The sequence below is a fragment of the Micropterus dolomieu genome, linkage group LG12 (genome assembly GCF_021292245.1).
Source record: "Micropterus dolomieu isolate WLL.071019.BEF.003 ecotype Adirondacks linkage group LG12, ASM2129224v1, whole genome shotgun sequence".
Taxonomy (NCBI): domain Eukaryota; kingdom Metazoa; phylum Chordata; class Actinopteri; order Centrarchiformes; family Centrarchidae; genus Micropterus; species Micropterus dolomieu.
In genome coordinates, this window is record NC_060161.1 from 9,077,525 (window position 1) to 9,092,795 (window position 15,271).

The 15,271-nt window shown below is 41.2% G+C and overlaps 1 protein-coding gene across 14 annotated transcripts in view; it reads left to right on the forward strand.

Moving 5' to 3' along the window:
- The window catches only part of ablim2 (actin binding LIM protein family, member 2), a 101,157-nt gene that overhangs the window by 8,844 nt on the left and 77,042 nt on the right, over positions 1-15,271 (forward strand). For 4 of the 14 annotated variants that reach the window (XM_046065949.1, XM_046065950.1, XM_046065951.1 and 1 more), the window contains exon 1: positions 11,366-11,539. The exons of 1 other annotated variant lie outside the window; for it this stretch is intronic. In XM_046065949.1, coding sequence (XP_045921905.1) covers positions 11,524-11,539 — 16 coding nt within the window. In that variant the 5' untranslated portion in view covers positions 11,366-11,523. Of the gene's footprint in view, positions 1-11,364; positions 11,540-15,271 lie in introns of those variants that run through there. 9 more of the 14 variants (XM_046065954.1, XM_046065960.1, XM_046065953.1 and 6 more) reach the window with 4 other exon arrangements.

The following is a 15,271-nucleotide window of genomic DNA, read 5'->3' on the forward strand; positions in this document are numbered from 1 at the left end:
CATGATAAAAATCGATAATTATCACGATAAGTATCAAATCGTTACTTCTTACGAGTCTTTGTTCACAGTCTTAGTTTAGTGGGCTTAGTTTAGGGCACCAGATTAAATGTCAGAGGATGCTTAATCCATGAGTGTTAGTACAGAATTTTGTGTTAAACCATCTAGTAGACGTTAACTTTGTCTCCCAGCCTGACTTTCTGCTTCATCAAACAAAAGGCACACTTTTAATTGAAAGGCACAGCACTTAAAGAGGTGGTATTATGCTTTTTGGCTTTTCCCCTCTCCTTTATTGAGTTATATTCCTTCCTACTCATATAACGCTTGGCTAGTCAGACACGCCCTCAGAAACACTCATTGGCCCTCTTCTCTTCTCATTGGCCCGCCCTTCTTTGCTTCTGATTGGCTAGTAGTCCTTAACTAGGGACTGAGCATGTGCAACTCCCAACAAAGATTATTTAGAGACAAGATGTATCACTCCGTAGCTAAAACAAAGCCTTCAACACAGGGTGAAAAGAGGAGCTGCAGCAATGTGCAGTATGACAAAAATATGGTGTTTTTTGAAAATTAAACCATGTAAATCTGTTCTGGTACAACCCCTAAATAGAATTTTGAACCTGAAAATGAGCATAATACCACCTCTTTAATGTTTGCATTGGACATAAACGGTATGGAATGTAATGCCTAGCGACACTGGGCTGGTCCACTATCAGACACCAGAGCAGCTTTGGTGTTCCTTGGCATAGATTCACCAAGTCTCTGAAACTCTAGTGAAGTTAGGAACACCATTCTTCCAAAGGATGTTCCCTTATTTGGTGTTTTGATGGTGGTATCTGTCTAACAAATTGCTCTAAAAAAACATTTGATTCAAATCATCTTCATACTGATGAAAGCATTCACTGAGCCCTTGTGATCTGTATGGAACCACCTGCATTCTGCATTAGTTGTGTTTCTTCACTCGTTTAATCAGGTTTTATTAAATGTGTCAGCTGTCTGTTTGAGCGTCCCATGAGATGTCTAAATTCTGTTTCAGTGGAATGGGTGTGACTCTTTTTCTAATGATGACCTAGAAATCTTAAAAATCTTCATTAAGCAGAGCAGAGGGAAATATGCACTCCTGTACACACAGACACACAGAAACAAATGTCTTATTCGGTTCACTGATCTCTCTTACACACCTTTCTAAATAACCAGTGTTTCTCACCTCCACGCAGCGCTTAATGAACCTGGCTGACAAAAATGTGAAGACTCAAAATTATTGTTTCAGCTGAAGCTCACCACACATCTGGAAGTCTGCACTCGCAACATACCGTCCAACTATCCCTCCACCCACCTATGTTAAGCTGCTTATTAGGGATGCAATGAAAAGTTTTGGCCGAATACCGAACAAGTATGGGTCCGAGGCCCAAGAGGGTTTTTTCATTTGTTTGCTATTTTCGGCCATTTCATTTCGGTGGCCGAACATTCGGTGCATTCCTAGTGCTTGTCCAGATTCAGGTGGCCACAGGTTAAGCAAAGTAGCCCAGACATCATTGCATCCAGCTCCTGGTGGGATCTTTGGGAAATGTCCCCATGCTAGATTGGATATGTAATCCATCCAGGGTGTTCTGGGTCTGTCCTTTCTATTGGACTCAGAGGACTTTCACTTGGAGGTGTCCAGGGGGTATCTTTGGAGAATCAAATGTTAGACAACCTCAACTGACTCCTTTCAGTGCAATGGAATGAAAAGCACCTGTTATTCTCTGAGCTCCTTCTGGATTTCAGTCCAGACACCCTGTGACAGAAACTCATTTTGTCTTTGCGTCCATGATCTGATTCTTTCAGTCAATAGACCATGTTCACGATTATGGTTGCAGGTTGGAACATGGAGCCACTGGTTCATTGAGAACTTCGCCTTCAGGCTCAGTTCCCTCTTCATCATAGCTGTTCTGCTCAATGGCCACTACAAACGTCACACCAATCCACAAAGTTGATCTTGCGCTTCATTTTACCCTCATCTTGAGGCTAATGAACTTCCTCTGATTGAACTGCTTCCCTTTTTCAAACCAGAAAAACCTAGTGGCTGTCCTGGAAATGCCAAAACGGCAATGATTGGACTTAAAAGTATTTCTCACCGTGTGACTGCAGTCACACGGTAGTAGTCATGGAACGCTGTTATTGGGCATCTAGAAGCAAGATGTTGTAAATGACTGGATATACGCATGGTTGTAAATTCTAGATATTGTACTAGATGCAGTATTTCAACTTATTTAACATTGTCATGACATCAGTTTTTTCTTTATAGGTAACTAAACTGGGAGGAAAGAAGAAAGCTTGAAAAGGTTGAAAAAGTCTCAAAGGTTATAATCTCCAGCATTGACCTCAAGATAGGAAGTATGATGAGAACTTGGAGTCCTTGAGCACTCATTTTAGGCCCCTTGGTGTTTTTTTTGAAGGTGAACTTAATTAGATCCTGATCTATACTGGATTTCTGAGGCTGTCATAGGGCGACATAAATCAGTGCTAGGTGCTAGTCCTTTATGTCAAGTTCAACTTTTGTTAAAAATGACACTCAAATATATTTACCAACAGCAAACCTGTTTTGCAGGACTGACCTTTTAGGAACCAGAGAGTCAAAGAGTCCAGTTAGCTAGCAAGATTGACTGCCTAGCGCTGGTATGTAGAAATTATGCTACTAAGCTTTGAGAGCCACCAGGACTCTGTCAAGGGAAAGAGAACAGATTAAAACATGCACCGTTGTATTCAAAGCTTATTTAACAACTTACTGCATTGTGCTCTTACAGGGTTTGCAGTTTATGATGTAATATGTTCCTAAAATAACTCTGCAACAAATTTGAGGTGAAGAACAAATGTCTGATGGAGCTATTTGAAGGGACCTTATACAAGGAAAGAGGAAATGTTGTCCTTTGTGTTTTTTCAAATGCATCATGGGAATGTGTGCAGCTTCCTTGGGAGCTAACTCTGCACTTAAAACCTGGATCAGATTACTGCTCTGTGTGGAGAAGCGGAGAAAAACACAAAGATCAATGAGCTTCAGTGAATTATTCATCAATTCACGTTCTCCTGAGTGTGTGTGTGTGTGTGTGTGTGATAGTTCCTGGAGACTGCATTGTTGTTTGTGGCTGTCCAATGTTCCACACAGTGCTGTGCACCGATACAAGTTAGAATATCTCTGCGCCCACCTATGCTAGTTGAAGAAAAGCAATAAACACACATTTTCCCCTCTAACCCTTCCACTCTGTTGTTTTGTTTCTTCAGCACCATTAAAGAAAGGTACCTTCTTCCTCTCATCTCTTCCTATGTACACTCTCTCAGCGAGAAAGAAAGGATGTCGTCTATCTTCATCTTTTCTTTCTTGCTGTTTTCCCCGTTCTTTTTTTCTTTCCCTGTTTTCCTGTCCTTCACATATCTCCTCTCGTCTTTTTGCATTTCCTTTCCTTAGGCTCCCTGAGCCTCTACATGTCCCCAGTGAATGAACCAATTAACCAGGTTAACACACCCAAGTCACACTGTACACCGTTTAAATTAAGGAGTTTCAGAGTAGGAACCTAAATGTGGGTCACGCAAGTCATATTTTGGTGTTAATTCTCTTCCTAAGACTAGAGGGAAATGTTGTGGAAGACAGATTTGCTTCATGTTGTGCTTCCTGGTGGTCACTAATCCTGAACATCTGCTTTAGTGAGTCTGAAGCTCCACCATCAGTGTGTGCTGTGTGTCTGTACTAATGAGGACCACACAAGGATGCAAAGATGCTATAGGATTAGAACTTGAGTCTGCATTTAAGAGTAGAAAAGGAAATAGGTTTTTGTTAGAGTTCAGGTTGTGTGTGAGTGTGTTTTTCCCCCTTGTTGTGATTTTGCTCCCATATGATTTGCTTTATATTTTGCATGCTGATTATATGCTGTTGAATTGCAGGGTGTTCCCCCTGTTTATATGCATATGTAATCACAATTAAGTAAGCATGAGTTCACACACACACACACACACACACACACACACACACACACACACACAGCTACTGTATTTTCATCAAATCCAAGGCAGTAAAAAAAATATATGAAACTATTAACTTGATCTGGGTGAAGATATTGCAGAGGGGGTATGGCAGTCTAAAAAGATCCTAAAATGAATTCATACATCCTCGGTTTGCGCCAGGCAGGGTGTAATGGAGTGCCAAATTTGTACCGCACACACTAAACAGAATATTTCAAGATTCTTCCCTGATGTTAGTCCCTCATATAATCGCTGCAACTTGCCTGTCGCTACTCAGGCCCATATGTTTTGGTCTCATGCTGAGCTTCATGAATTCTGGTCTCTTATTTTCATTACTATCGGAATGCCTTAATAACACTGTTGCTCCTTGTCCTTTTGTAGCCATCTTTGGCACAGATTCACACATACTGTAAGACTGAAGCTGAGCTCTGTGGCCTTAGTAATTTAAAAGTGCAATTCTTCTGTTTATGTACATGTTTTTATTACACGCTTGCTTTGGCAATGTAATTGTTCCCCACTGAATTGACTTCAATCTAAAAAGAGAGTAGATGCACCCATGTGACATGTTACATCCCAATAACAATAAACGGCCACAAATTGAATTGAACATTTAATTTAACCACATTGCATACACTCAACCCTTTTGCCTACAGGTCGGCAGATTGAAATCTGATTGCTGTTTTGCGTATCTGTTAAAGACAGTACGTTGGAGTTGGGTAGAATCTCATCTCAATTTCATCAGGATATTTTTTTATCGTAGACTTTTTATGCATGTTTCAGTGAGTATCAAGTGAAAGATAAACATTCTTAGTAAATACAAGCGTGGAGAGCACGGTGTTGAAATTGAATGTCATGCCGATTAAAGTTATTTAAGTTTGAATGAGTGAGAAGGAGAAAAAGAAGGGGAAAGAGTATAAGAAAGGAGAGAGAGGAAGAAAAAGGAACGAGTGGAGCCATTCCAGGTCATGTAAGAGTTGCTGTAACGAGCTGCTATGAGTCCGGTGGCTCCTCCTTTCCTGGCTCTCGTCCATCCATCCCTCTTCACTGGTTGCCATAGGTTACAGCCTCATTCATCCTCCTTGGGTTAGGAGGCTTCAAAATAAAAGCCTGCATTAGACACTGGAGATGTTTGAAATGCACGGGGATTGACATCACCTCCACGCTAGCCTCTGTTCCTTAAGCTTCCGTAACGCAATTTCATCTGCAACACAACCATAAACTCCCAGTTTCACCTCAGGTTTCTGCAGCAAAAGGTGGAAAGTCAGTATTTTAAGAGTTTGCTCTACAATAGGCACTAAAAAGTCAGGATATCTCAAACTCTGCTGCATCGATTTGGGCCATTCTTTTTTTAAATCTGCACTTAATGGAAGTGCATGAGAGTACCCCGCTGATAATTAAAATGAGCCAGTGCACCAGTGCTATAATTAATCCTCTCCATGTGTATAGAAGGTCACATTATAATCAGTTCGAGTTTGTTTTTCCGATGCTCTTGATCAGTTGTTATTGAATCAAACTGCATCATATCTATCAGGGTTTTAATTAGTGTCATCTCTTTAAAGTGGCAAACCCGTGGATCCTAGCTTTTCACGACACTGGGAATAGTTTTTGTTATACATCAGAAGTACAGTAGTGAATGGGAACCTTTTTAGGTTAACTAGCATTTTGTTCACTTGAAAGACTCCTTTTGGGTGTTTAAAGGTAAGCTACTTTTTACTCCGTGTTTTGCATTTGCACACACACACACTCACCCTCCCACCTATAGCTTAATGTCCTCCTTTTAACTCAGCTTTATGACCAGCAGATGGACTTGGGATTGGGGTCGATGGTGCATTGCAGAGGAGCTCTCGGGGCTTCCGTCTCATTCCCTTATCCATTTTGCCACCCCACCAGTATTTCCAGTAGTGATATGGTCACCTGAGCCTTTGAAGTAAAGCTCTTTAAGATAGTCTGGTGCACGTTAGCGCTGCAGCCATGTCACGCATTAACCTGCTATACAATACTTTCCCATTAGAGTCGGAGCTCTGCAGGGTTTGATTGATCTGATGATGCCCAGAAAACTTATATGCATATGTGACATGATTAGCGTTGACTGCTGAATGCTGAGAGTGGTGAGTGACATAGAAAAAAGGTCAAGGTCCTTAGCAGGTATAGCATTATATAGCCACATCTGTTGTACTTTGCATGCTTGCTGTTAAATAGTGATTCTTGTTTATTACAACATAGGTTTGACTTTTTTCATCACAGTTTTAATAGTAATAACCATACTGAACTATACACTAACATACATATACATATACTGACCAGGTTAATTGCGGTGCTGTGGCGTTGATTAAAAGAAGTCTGACGTGGCAAGGAACAAGGGAAAGCAGACGATCAACAAACAAACCCCCAGGTTAAAAACAGTTATTTGGAAGTGAAGGCAACAACTTTCTGCAATAAGCCAAACTGTCTGTCCCTTCTGACACGTAGGCTCCAAATTACACTCCAAACTTTGGTTTTAGGCTAGTTTAGATAACCAAAACAATGCTGCAGACACAGTCATACCGTTGCTATGTTCTTAGCTTCTGAGACACTTCAGCCACTCTAAACGGGTTGTATTTTACAGAGGTTATTTCCATTGCCATTTCCGCTTGTTATTTCTCGTGTCTCAAACCTGGATGCAATGCAGTTCAATCGGTTTACCTGGACAATCACATAAGAGTCTCTGCCAAGTACAAATCTGATTGCATCCTTCTAGCTTTTTCTGTTGTGGATGCAAATCTGGTAGCTTTTAGCAGTGTTGCTCCCCTCACTGGTGACTGAATGTACTGGTACCTGCTCATCTCAAAACAGTTAATCAAATAACTGATTTGTAATTCCACCTCTCCTCTAGTCCAGACGGCGGTGGCAGTACACCTGAACAAGTGTTCTGGACTTTGTTGGGAACTGCCAAAAAACACCACAGATTAGCGTGAACCGTGGTCTAATTTTTAAATTCTTGGTTTCAAACAAATACGTGATTCCAGCACTCAGCTATTAGCTGGCATATGCACACAGCTCAGAAACAAAAGCACACTGAGTTTGTGTGAAGTGGAAGATTTGATGTGAAGTTTGATCATTTTCTTTACAAATCCAGATGGGCAGTTATGAAATCAGGGTGGTTGTTTGTTTGAATCCCTGTACCAAAGGGGAATATGGGAGAGAGGTCACATTAAGATAATAAATCACCCAAAGCATCCTTCAAGCAATGCATGCTCGCTCTCTTTGTTACTCTATGTCTCTTTCTCTCCTTCCCTGTCCCTCTCTAGGAAGTTAATAAATCGTGTGCAGGATGACAGATTGGGCTGACAACAGAATGCTGCAGCGTGCACTAATCAGCCCAAACCTCTGCAAAATACCAGAGGAAAGAGGATGCTTTAGAGGAAAGAGGGAAAGGAAGGGAATCTTATTTATCATCCTGTGAAGGTGTTTTTATGCTGCGTGGAAGCCCATGCAGATATCTGTCAGGTTTACCTTCCCCAAACTAGAAAAGATGGCAAAAGCTGGGCTGTTCTTTTTTGCATTGTTACTACATTGGTTCTCTGGCAAATGCTGTTGCTTTCTCAACATTCACTGGTGTGCCATGCAAGATTTGCTACTCTGGAGAACATTCAGAAAGTTGGTGCCAGATTATTGCGAAACCCGGATTGTCATTGATCGCAGTTGGAGGGGGAAAGCAGCCGAGTCATTGTTTTTCAGTCAGACGAATGGCATTTATTTAAAAGTCTGCACAGATTCCTATGACAAATCCATAAAGTGCCCCTTTTATTATTATATTTGGAATTTTGCCCTCATAAATCTCGTCATGAGGCTGTAAATCGTGTGGATTCATTCTTTTGACTCGGCTGGGAGCAGCGGCACTCTGTTTTGGTCCCACTTTTGGATTTGTTGTAGACGGGACTTGGCCGCCCTGGTGCTGGATGATTTGCAATGCAGATCCTGTGTCTTTTTCTTTCCCTCACGCTCACACACACACACACACACACACACACACACACACACACACACACACACAGACGAACGGTGCCTGCTGCTGAGTCACACTGGCCAAGTCCACCATGCGTGCTGTCCCCCCCGATGCTTCCTACCATTTACTGAGCACTTCCTTCGGTTTGTGTTCCCGCAATGATCCTTCACAGCTTCAGACGACAAGGGAAGAAAGCTGAGAGGAACTGAGGATGTGTGAGAAAGACGGGGACACTGTCAGTGATTAAATGAGGTTTTGACTGCTGCTCAGTCCCTCTGGCATGTGTCTCTGTTAACCTCGTTGCTAGTGTGGCTAATAAAATGATGTTCAGGCTGATCCACCGTAGGGATGGTCACTTATTTCATCATTATGGCAGGTTCTGTCATGTTCTCAAGGCTTGGCGCAGCGCCTAATCAATCTGCCTGCTTACTTCACCATTGTGGAAGTAGCTATTGTTTGACTGGGGCCCCGAAGATGGAGAAGGTCCAACATAATTACCGTCACCCTGAGGTGACCCTACACCAGCTGAATGAAGAATGACCTCATTGTTGCTCCAAGCTATACAGCGTTCAGTCACATCACGCAACCATTCGCTGTATGCGTTGGCCATTTTCCTGCCACATGCTCCAAACAAATAGGAGGCAGCGTTTCACCTCCTCCTCCCCCGCTCCAGGAGACTCTCTAAGCCATTCTGCTCCTCTGCTCTTTCTAATCACATGGTGAGCTGATCTTTAGAATAACGTTATGAATGAAGAGACAGGGAAGACCAAGTGGTGGCAGGAGACCCTTCGGGGCAGCTCAAATTCATCAGCCTCTCATGTTGAACTGAGGACAGACTGGACACTACAGTAACTCACTATGACCTCTGGAGGCACTGGACGGGCCGGGGCTAGCTGGTTAGCATGCTAATTTCGGTAGAAATCTGCAACACAACACATAGACGCCTTTGACATGAGTTACTTCTTCCCATCCAGTCATGTTACTTCTATGTGTGAATGTTTTAAAATAAAATTCTGTCCAAATCCTGTGTGTACCTTTCAGCTGCCATGTTTTCTCATTCCAAAAAAAAAAAGAAAAAGACTTTCCGAGGTCCGTCACCATCCAGCTCCCCTCAAAAGTATACCACGCTGCCTCCGAGCTCTCCTTTCATTTGAAATGGTGACCTCCCTTCTCGTGATATGTTAAAATAATTGTGTCCGTCCCCTCCCTAAAGGATGTCAGTTATGTCTTTACCTCTGAGAGTCCTCTGATTAGCAATAGCTTGAATCCCTAAGGTCGCTCCTTGGATATTGACTAAAGATCAGCTCAGATCAATGGTGTGAGTTAAAGCCAGTCCCGAAAAACTAACAAACACACAGCCGCTCAATGTGAAGGCACCTTGAACCTAATGACTGTGGAGCGGAGGCTTCAGGGGAGGCTCACTGAATGGAAGTGAATAAATATCACATTGGTTACTAAAAGGAGATCACATAGAATAGCCTATGTATGTGCAACAGTTCAGAGATACCAGAGTTTTGGGGACGAAGTCTTTGCCACTTTGCCCAGAGTCACAGGCTCAGTTGTTAATAATAATCATCAAGATGTCAGAAGTGCCATGACAGGAAAAGCAGAGATGAGGGGCCCAACGGCAAGAAACTAGGACACTTAATCCAAAGAAAGCAGAAAATCATGTTATGAGTTGTTGGCAAGAATCCAAACACAGGTTGTGGAAGTCAAAAAACATAAATTCAAACAGAATAATCCAACATCCAGAGAACGATCAGGTGACAGAGTCACTCGACATACATGATGGCGAGGCGACAACAGGTAATATATTCAGACGCGCACACGCAGGAAGGGGGAAAAAAGCAGGGTAGAGACATTAGGAAATCAGGACAATAGGAAACAAAGCATGAGACCAACTACAGAGACAGACAGAGTTGGCATAAGATGTTGGAAGGATGAAAGACGGGAAAAGGGTTAGTTCAAATCCACTGTTTTCACCAAAACAAGGGGCCAATAAGTGGTTCCATCTTCTTTGGGACAGGATTTATTTCTAAAATTAATGTTATTTTTAGTCATGAAGATGTTTTATTAAGTTCTACATTTTCCAAGCATTTCCTAAACACAGGAAACTGACATGTTGTCATGCTCCAGAAAGAATCACGTTTACAGTGTAATCTACCCATTTTAGACCTGCTCTCCAGTGCCGTTGATGTCTTTCTTGTGGACGACTTGCTCACTTATCTTTACACTACCTGGTCCCTAGCTGATGGACGCTGACGTTTTGTGTGGCCCCCGACTTTTCCTCTAGATCAGCCCTCACGGCCAACTGTTTGCCCCACCAGGTTTGAAAAATCTTTATATATATATATAGTTTATAGCTCCAATACAGGAAGTCAACATTGTGATTCCCCTGAAGGACAGCTAAGGGATAAGCAGTCCTCAGATGTAATACCCAGCTATCAGCAGACTACATCTAGTCCCAAACTTGTAAAATAGTGAGACAGATTGTGACGTGACAGACTGATGGCAGTGACCTTTGGTGGTCAGCAGAAGTTTGTATTATAGCTCTTATTATCCCTTGCTTTTCAGAAGTTGCCCTTAAATAATTTGATACACATACAGTATGTATGTATGGAAGCCACTGTCAGCTCCATTAAAATGCTAACTCTGTCTTTTAGAAGTGATTGTATGTAGGAAGTAACGGTGGTTTGATAAAAATATAGTTCTGTGTGTTCTTTAGTCAGTGAACCGGTATAAGTTTAAGTCGCCATACACATACAGAGAGCAGATTATATTACTTTAATGGCTCTTACAGATTTTTATACTATGCATCCATTATGTTTTTCATTTACCCAGGAGAAATGACGGGCTCTTTCCCCATTTTTGGCCAATTTCAGGCAGACAAGGCAAAGTCATGACTTATGTAAAATTAAAGTTAATTGGGCTCCCACTGCTTGCCCAGATATATAATATTTTGTCTCCATTTCCCAAACTCTACAATAGAGTTTGAGAGTGCAAAGTAAGCATGACTGAAAATCAGAAGAAGTAAAACCCAGGTTAAAATACTACAAATTTCTTTAAAAAAAGAAAATACTGACTAGTGCAAGTAACGGCCATCATTTCCAAAAATGTCCCGTAATGTTAAAAGATACATACAGAGAAGACTTTTTCCAAAAATCTCTGAGCTGTCAAAGGTGCGTTTGGTGTGGACTGGGGAGAGTGCGACACGCCCTGTGACACATTACCAGGAGGAGGTGTCATTCTCGTTGAGCTGCACATGCTTCTATTTATAACAGATAGCTGCAATAACTCAGAGAGGTGGGAGAGAGCGAGAGAGAGAGAGAGACATAGGTAGAAATATGACCTACAGCTCATTCCAGAGATAGTTACAGACAGAGCGCTCACTCTGTGCTCCCACCTACTATTATTACACCGGAGCGTGTGGAGGATGTGTCGCAACACCGTCAAAGGACTCTGAAAAGATTTTTTGGGATATTGTCTGATAGGTACTATCACGAAAGGACATAAGAAGACATCCCATTTGGGAAAATAGCAGAGTGACAATGCCAGAGGAGAAAGGTAATAATGACCTTTAATAAGCTGTTTGTGGTGTGTTCACCTGCCAGGGAAGACAGGTTATAGCTAATGATTTGCTTCTATTAACCAGGACTTACCTATTATCGTTTCAGCCCTATCTTAAGTAAAATTGCTCTTTTAACATAATAAACTATAATAATCCCACAATTCAGAAATATGGAAATCACTCAGAAGTTCTTGATCATATGTGTGCATTTGTGTTTACATGTGTGTAAGTAGAACTTACAGCTGAACGCCCCCCCCCCCCCCCCCCCCCCCCCCCCCCCCCAATTATGTAACCACGGTCAGAAGCGTATAGCACTTTCTGGTGTGCGAATGTAGATGACAACAGCAAGCCTGGGGTATCAGGCTGAATGCTTATGCTGCAGGTTGATATGCTGCCTGCCTGCAACATCCCTGGCAACAACAGTGTTGTCTTGGTCCCATGCCTGCATGTCTAATACTGGGAGCTCCGCCATTTGGGCTCCTTACAAAGGGGTGAAGACCAGGTTGCTAAGAAAATCACTATGATATTCCTATAATGATTTACAGTGTGCCTTTAGTGACCTTTTCCAGCTTTAGCATCATTTAATTTTCACTGCACATACTGTTTATATAGGGACTTTCCACAAATGTTCCCATGATGTTCCTACAGCTCTGAATAAGCTTTGAAGTAGAGGATCTTGTACAATAGTTATGTCTTTGTATAAGATTGTGTATTTACAGAGAACAGAACTCCATGTACAATTTGGCTTGTACTTTTCCCAGCATGTTCCAATCATCAAACCCTACCATTGGTGGAAGTATTTAGAAGTAAACATAGCAATACTACCATGTAAAATACCCTGCATTCCAAATTTCACTAATTCAAAATCACATTTGTGATAATGCTAATAACTAATTCCTTTTTTCTCTAAACTTCACTGGAGTAGAAATACTAAGTAGCAAACATTGAAATACAAGTACTAGAAGTAAATATACCTTCCACTACTGACCCCTAGCCAGTTGTTTGTAAAGAGTAGCCTCACTGTCGGTCCTCATAAACACACCAAAAATATTTCCTTTCCTCTCCAGTGTTAAGTCTGTGGCAGTGTTGGTGTCTAAATGTGGGGCCATAACTGTGTTTTGAATAGAGCAGGGAGTCACAATGTGATGAAACCTACTAACCCTAAGGTTGGTGGTGAGGACATTCAGGGGACACACACACACAGACACACACACACACGCTTTACATTCAATTGTAAAACCAATGACCAACACTGTTGGGCAAGTTAGAAATTCTAATATATTACTTGTTACTTATTACTCCTTAAAAAAGTAATATTATTACAATAACGCTTTACTGAGTAACGCGTTACTGCCCAACACTGATGACCAACAGCAAAAATGTATAAAAATGTACATGCTGTTAAGCACATACACATGCATGCATTCACAGGTATGTAGTGTAGACACCAGAGTCCCCAGACATATGTGTACACTCATGCACACACACACACACCACTTTAGGCTGTGTCTCAGCCAAGGACAGTGGATCCCGGGTGTGATGCAATGGCTGGCTGGTTGTCAGCAGTCACAGCGACGCCCGTCACTATTCTGGACCTGCCAGTAAACAAACCATGTGTGTCTGTCAGTGTACTAGCATTACCAGTGTTGACAGTTTATATTTTTATAAATGGATTTAATTGGTTCTTTGTTATTAGTTGTGATTTTTATTTCCCTCCACGAATAATATAGTTATAATATACTGAAAATGGCAGGGTGGTTAAAAAAATCGCTTTAACTTATCTCAAAGGCTATCCATACTTGACCCTCAGATTGACTGCATCGTGTTAATGTTAGAGGATAAAGCTGGTGTTAATATTTATTTTTGTCTCTGTCAATAACTCCAGTCCAATAATGTGTCTGTCTCTTAATGCTCTCTGACTTTCCTACCCTTTCTGTGGCACTCAACCCCAAGCCCCCTGGTTTCTACAGAAGACATAAATCTTTCATAAAGAGACACAAATATATAGTTTCACTTTTGTAAGGGCTCAGTAATTTCTTAAAGCAGCTGCTCATTGTCAAACAGGAGTAAATTGTGCCTTTGTCAGGGAACTATTTTCAGCGGCGGATGAATCCATGTTTGGTGATCTAGAATGGCAGCAGGATGGTGTATGTGGAGATAATTTAGCTCCAAATGTATTTCATTTCCAAAGTTTTTTACAGATTAAAGTGTGACATTTTAATGTCATATTTTATATTTCCTATTGGGACAGATATTAGGAAAGACTATAGATCATTCAAATGTGTCAACCTATTGCCTTTTAGCGGTGTTTGCTTTGAGTCTCCACCAACTCTTGAAGAAAGTATCGGGCTCTTTAGCTGCTAAATGCTCCACTTTGTTCACCAGCTAGTCCCTTAACTGTGTCTGTCAGCTGTTTGCTGCTGAGCAGGTAGCGTACAGTGGCTTTATCACAGCTGAGTTTCACTGCTGCTGCAGGAAGTGTTCTTAACAGCATCGAGGTGGAATAAAAAAAGTTAGTTTTATGGTAAGCAGGCTGTAAAACCAAAACTATGAGCTGACAGAGGCTACAATGCTGAGAGATAAGGCTGGGCGATATGGCCACAAATGTTAATGCAATAAAAAATGTCATTTTTTTTATTCCATGTCGATAATTATCACGATAAATGTCAAATCATCACTTCTTTCAAGTTTAAAGGCTGATTTTTGCTCCGAAACCAGACGGTTAATTGTGGTTTTAAACTTTTCTTTATGGTCAGAACATGACCAACACTTTTATGACAAAATCTTTTTTTCAACAAAAATGCGTGAGTAAAATTAAGTAAAATCTATTTTCAGTCCCGTCTTCTCAACAAAATAAATATCTTAATAGAAAAGTTAAGTGCTTATTTGTTTTATTTAACATTTACAGAACATTTGTTATATTTTTATTAAACATTATATTGTGATAATTATCATAGTTGTTTAATTGCCTACTTAGAGATGATGGGAACCGTAGAGTCTGGTGATAACATAACGAGAACCTCCTTTAACATAGCTTAAAGTCATTTTACCCTTTATGAATATTTATATTTTTATTCGTGTGGCTTAGTGCAGAAAAATATTATTTTTCAGTCACTGCATAATGAACTGTGGCAATGCATTCATACTGCATTACCTTGCTACTATTTCTCAAGTAGCAGGTGAATTATCCAGCAGTCTGAGTAATTGGGGCCACTCTGTGCTACTGTATAATGTATCTTTGTGCACTTCAGGGTAGAATAACGTCCTGTGGATGTTGATTATGACCTGTGTGTTTGAATCCAACTGCTGTTGTTCCGGGCTCTCTCCCTTAGGTGTTAACCTGCTTGGCATATGTGAGTGTTTTTGCACCAGCTCTGCTCAAACAGCTGACACAATGCTTTCCACAGAGAGGCTCTATTCATGAGTCACGCTGTTCCTCTCTGAGTTGAAATGAATGGCCTTCAAGCCCACGCAGCTCCAATCCCTAAACGTTGTTTTACTACAACTCTTTCTTTCCCTCCTGCTCTGGCCTTTCCTGTTTATGAGCAGTTATTAGATTAGCGAAGCATCCTTCACACACTTTCACATAGACACGCTAATGATGAGAGCATCATATCGACTTTCTTTTCTTTTTTTCTTTAATGTTTTGCCATCTCATTGTCTCTTTCAACATCTCTGTCCGAAAATGACTTGAGCCCCCAGGCTTAGTCTTGAGTTACATCTTTCTT